This window comes from Scleropages formosus, chromosome 15 (assembly GCF_900964775.1).
Source record: "Scleropages formosus chromosome 15, fSclFor1.1, whole genome shotgun sequence".
Lineage (NCBI taxonomy): Eukaryota > Metazoa > Chordata > Actinopteri > Osteoglossiformes > Osteoglossidae > Scleropages > Scleropages formosus.
Window position 1 is genome coordinate 19190228 of NC_041820.1, and position 5422 is coordinate 19195649.

Here is a 5422-nt window from a genome sequence, read left to right on the forward strand (position 1 = left end):
AAATAAAAGATGTTATCTTGCCATTTTTATTTGTTGTGCTTCACATGCAACTTTAGGAAATTAACAATACCAATATATTCTTTATGAAACCAGCCTTTCTCACAAAGGTAATTGAGCTGATCTTGGGTGAAGGTCATGCCGGCACTTGGCTCTTAGGCCTTTCAGAAAGGTGTAAGCTCATTTATCTTACTTCTGTCACTTTAAATCTCTGGGGTTCAGTGTCAGGATTGCCAGTTTGGTTCAGTTTTCTGAAAGCAGGTTGGTTGCTATATGCAGACTAGCATAATGTCTGTGTTGTTTTTCCACTTTTTACTTATGCAGGAAGTGTACGAAACGTGATGATCTGTATTGTTTCTCTGCTTAAGGTCAAAGTGTGTCAAGGTGTGTTTCCCAAATATTAATATTGTATTTTAGCAGCAATTTTATTGCTTGGAGACCACCGCATGTGTGCCTGGTTATGCAGTTGTAACCAGAAAGTTGTCAGTTCAAGTCCCACTCCTTGCTACTTCTATAGTACCTTTGAACAAGGTGCTAACTCTTGGCTAAATATGGGAAGCTGCCTAACGCTGACGGGGCAGTTGCTTTTTCGAAAATGGAACGGAAGAGGACCTCAGCTGATATTTAAAATCTGAACAATTGTTCTTTCTATTGTTCTGATTGGTTATGTTCCTGATTTGTCAGCCTAAATCATGACCACATCAATGTAACAGAAGTCATCCCACGTCTGTCTCATGGCTGCTATCTGTGGCCTGAGATGGATGCATCTATTTTATGGTATGTTGTCTCCATGTCACAGTGGGCACATTTTAATGTTTAATGTTGTTTTTATTAACGTTGCCCTTAGTATATCTGCACCTTCATTCTGGATTTCTCCAAGACTGCAGGACACGGCAATGCTGTAGTTCCCCATCTTGAACAGTCCTCCTCCATTTTCTTTCAAAACCTTTGATCGCAGGGTCTTCCCATCTCTGCTGTTTGATATTAGTGTGTATTGAGCATTTTCTAGCAATGTTTTCAGTTTCTTACTTCTTTGATTCCTTTGTCCCTCTAAGGGTGCCATTCCCAGCTTTTAAACCTATGATCAGGGCTATATACTGTCTGCTTTTGCCCCCACAATGCTGTGGAGGGGGAAGCAATCAGCAATTTGTGTCTTAAACTTTAAAATAGATATTGGGTCTTATTCTGAAGTTTTTCTTCTAATGTGAAATTCCATCACAGGAAGAATGATGACGTTTGCAAAAATTTTTTTTTTTTTTTTTTTTTTCCCTCCCCCTCTGCAACCCACATTAGAGTAAATTTATTGCTTGTTCTTCTTGCAGGTTTGATCTCTGAACCTTTTGAAAATGTCTGACTTTTATTCAAGACCTCTTTTCCTGCTGGGGAGCAGCTGCATTCTTCTGGAATGTACTAGGCAGTCTTAGATAGATGTAATTTGATGAAATAAGCTGAGGCTAAATTATTATTTTGACATTCCAACACATTTTCAAACTGGATGAAAAGTGGTTTTTGACTCATGTAAATATACATCTGTTCTTGTCTTTGAGTTTCTCAAATTTCTACACATGACCATCGGCTACAATAAAATATCAAATGTTATTTCATCATTAAGTTTTACAGAACTGGTTCAAATCGTGTTCCTCTCAAAGGACAGTGAAATGCCACATTTATCTGCCCCATTTCTTTTTCCTAATGCATAATATTAATGTCACTGTAATAAAATCACATTCAGAGTCTTCAACATGACATGGCATTTTAAATTTATTTCTGTTTCATAGATTTAATGAACAGCTATAAACACATTTTCATATGTTCCACTCGTCAATTGTCCATATCAAAGAACCCGTCAGTCATGGGTTCAGTTGTTCATACCAAAAAGTAAAAAAAGATCATTCTTTCAAGTTTTAAGCACTAAAAATATTTTACACTACTCATCATTTTGTCATCTTTTTGCATTCCAGTAAGATGCCAGTAACTTAAATCCTGAGGAAAGACTGATGCAGTAAACTGTAATTTCAGTACTCAATGAAAATATGAAAGTAATGTGTTCATCCTTTGTGTTTCTTAAATTTAAAGCAAGAATATCAAAGGTCACATGACCTGTTAGTTACTTAGTCTCTCCAGTGTTGTTCAATCTGCAAAGGCTTTGTCATGAGATGAAGGAAAGTACCTGTATTTTCTGGGTGTATCATTAACTGATTTTTATTAACCTGTTCAGACATCAGAATATTTGCTCTTTGCTTGTGTTTATTTAAAGCCCCTACACTTGTCCTGGGGGCTGAGGCACATGATGACAAAAAATAGCACTTGCTTATGGTTTTGTTCTAAAACTCAATGCAGTTTTGAGAAATTATTGCTGATAGTTGATTGATGGTGAAATTCATAATCTTAGCATGAAAGTGTTCTTTAACCGACACAAGGCAACTCTTAGCTCTGTACTGGAGCTCTGAGAAGAGCTTAGAAGCAAACTCCCCGCTTTGTGTGGCAAAGACTGCTCGGAAGTGTTGCGTGTTCCTGCCAAAATTATGCCTTATTTTTCCACACTCAAGATGTTTTTCAGTAAAAAAAAAAAAAAAAAAAAAAAAAAGTCTTTATAAATGGATGAAGTCCTTAAACAGTCCTGAAGCTGATGAGCCAGCACTCAAATACTGTAAAACACTATGAACTGTAAATAGAGGAGGAATGCAGTTTAAGTAGTTCCTTTTGACTGTTGCCACTGGTCTGCTTTCTGAGCTGGCTGTGTTTAAACAGGTTCCAAACTGACCTCTAAAGGGCCTGCCCATGTTGTCCCATGATGCATCTTTCCTTTTAACTCTTTTGCTGAGCTTGTATTTCTCTACCATTTGTGTTCGTTACCCTTAGCCTGAGCTTTCATTGGTCCCTCTATTTCCTTGACTTGTTTTTAGTATCAGTTTTGCATTTTCTTTCCAGTCATTGTTAATGTTTCCTTTAATTTTGCTTTCATTTTCTTTTTTTTTAACTCTGGACCTGTGTCGTCTTATCCCTTAGAGCACCAGATATTACATCCTAGCTGTCGATCTTATTCTCCGTAGAGTTGCTTTTATTGTGGGCTGCCCTGACATCACCCTTACCATGAACCATCAGCTCACAGGGTCAACAGGAGTTAGCTGTACACTGGAATTTGTTTGGTGGGAAGGTTGCCAGGTCCATAGTGGGCAAAAGAAGAACTGGGAACATCAATATTGGGATCGTCACTGCCAGAAATGTCAATCTGATTACACTTGCCCAAATTCTTGATGATCTTAAAGTTGGAGCGTGCCATTTCTACAAAACTGTTTTCCAGCAGCCAGCCATCAGACTCGGAGTCAGGGTTGCCATTCCGCAGGACATTCTCCATGGCAGTCTGAAGATAGCGCACCCCTGTCAACACCGATAGCTGCAGGAAGAAGAAGATGAGAGTTAGGTGGTGCTCATGACAACCTATGACTGTTACTGCATATTTAATCCAAAACTATTGAGATTTAAAGCCAAAACTGTGTAATGTAGGGCATCCCTTTTTAGCTTTGATCTTGATTAGGTCTTCAACAGTCAAAGAGAATAATTTTAAAGTGGTAGCTGATGGAAATTCCCAATTGAGTGCAGTTATACCCTTAGAGTTGAAGATTGATATTTCTTGCTACATGAATTGTTACCTCTTTTGGCAGTTGCCCTACACACCTCAAAAAGCCAGGTAATGATGACAGTGAGGCCGATGGACTGCATGATCTGGGTGAAATACTCTAGCAGTGCCTGTCGGCAGCCCCGTCTCCACAGGTTCGGCTCCTCTGTTGCGTAGTCGTAGTTGAAGTGGGCAGAGCTGTTGGTCACCTGGTGTTGGATGCAGGGCCGTGGGGAGCTGGGGTTACAGCAGCTGAAAGGCACGCTATCAACCAGGTATTTGCCCTCCACATTACTTCGCAGACGGCTGAAGGGAAGTAGTAGAGAGAAGGCCATTTCACTCTCAAACGTTTTTCAGAAGATCAATCTATATAAATGAAGTCCTTAAACTGAACAACTCCATTATGACACCAATATGCTATAACTGAGAGATCTTGGTGCTATGGGGATATCCTCCCCAGTGTAGAACAAACTACAGTATTGATTGGGTCTACAATTCCTCTTTCATGGTTTTGTGCTTTTTATACTGTCTCAGTGGGGATAATGGAACTAAAATGGGGAAGAAAAATGTGGCTGCATTGTCGAATTTCTCATAAGGTCTCCCAAAATCACAGATGTGCTGAACCATTAGAGAGGTGCCCTGAGGTCCACTCTGCACTCTGGGACCACGCAGGAGATGGAACAGGAAGTAGCACCACTATAAGTCGTGGCATCAGTGCTCCCCCCTTTAAGCAGCCTACCAAATGGCTAACAGAACTATATGAGAATTAATCTTATTACTTGAACATTGTTCATGGTTCTTCTTGTCACCCTAAGCACTGACAATGGTAGAAACTGCACAGGTTTTAGTTTACTACACATAGATGTTAATACACTCAGTAAATGACCCATTGTTTCTCAGCATCCCGTTATCCTTTTGTCCATTTACTTACTGTACCACCTCCTTGCTGGACATGTCCAGGTAGCGGTTGCTGATCCACTGGATGTGGAACCAGTCCCGGAAATCGTTGTTGCCACAACACTGGAACTGGATCTGCAAAAGGTCCACGGTGCGCTTGAGGAAGCAACGTCCTGGTGTGTCCGTGTCCTTGTAGTAGCGCATGGCATCACGAAGCCCAGACAGCAGAGACTCCTCCAGCTCACCGCGCATTCCGTAGCACATGAGCGCACCCACCAGGATACAGAAGGTGAAGAAGAAGGTGCAGATGATGTAGGGCAGCATCAACAGCTTCCAGCGGAGGTACTTTGCTATGTCCACACAGTCATGGCAGATTTTGCCACCTAGGAAGTTGATTGTACAGGCAATGAGACCTACGGCGATCAGCATGTTAGGCACCATGTGGAGCTGCCTGTCGGGCATGATCTCCTGCTGCTTGGAGATCTCCACCTTGAGGAAGAGACCCAGGCTGAAAAGAATGATACCTGTCACCACAGATATCCAGTTCACAATCCAAAGCACTTGGGCCAGCTTGTCCCTCTTGTTTTTGGTGAACTTCACCTTCAGGACTGCCATATTAAATGGTGTACAAATTTTTTTTTACACCCCTCCTGTAATAAATGAAGAAAAGATAGGAGAAAAGACCTGGGTCAAAGGGAGCTCTGGGCTATATGGTAGCACCTACTTTGTGGAGGCCAACATAAGGAGCTTAGGTGGGATATTTTTAAAACTTCAGGACTAATAAGCAATAGCATTCTTGAAAAACAGAAATAGACAACAGCTCAGCAGTACGTTAATGTTGTTGGCAGTGCTAGAACTAGTAGTACTCATTTTGGCCCAGAATTAAGATCTGCTTCAGACCAAGTGCTA

The 5422-nt window shown here is 40.9% G+C and overlaps 1 protein-coding gene across 1 annotated transcript; it reads right to left on the bottom strand.

Annotated features, from left to right (window-relative positions):
* Positions 1-3121: 3121 nt before the first annotated feature.
* Positions 3122-5128, bottom strand: prph2lb (peripherin 2-like b). The gene is made up of 3 exons (XM_018727400.2): positions 4548-5128; positions 3676-3922; positions 3122-3394 (listed from the first exon to the last, which is right to left on the bottom strand). Exons 1-3 carry the CDS (start codon positions 5126-5128, stop codon positions 3122-3124), a joined length of 1101 nt encoding a protein of 366 aa, XP_018582916.2.
* Between the last annotated feature and the right edge of the window lie 294 nt (positions 5129-5422).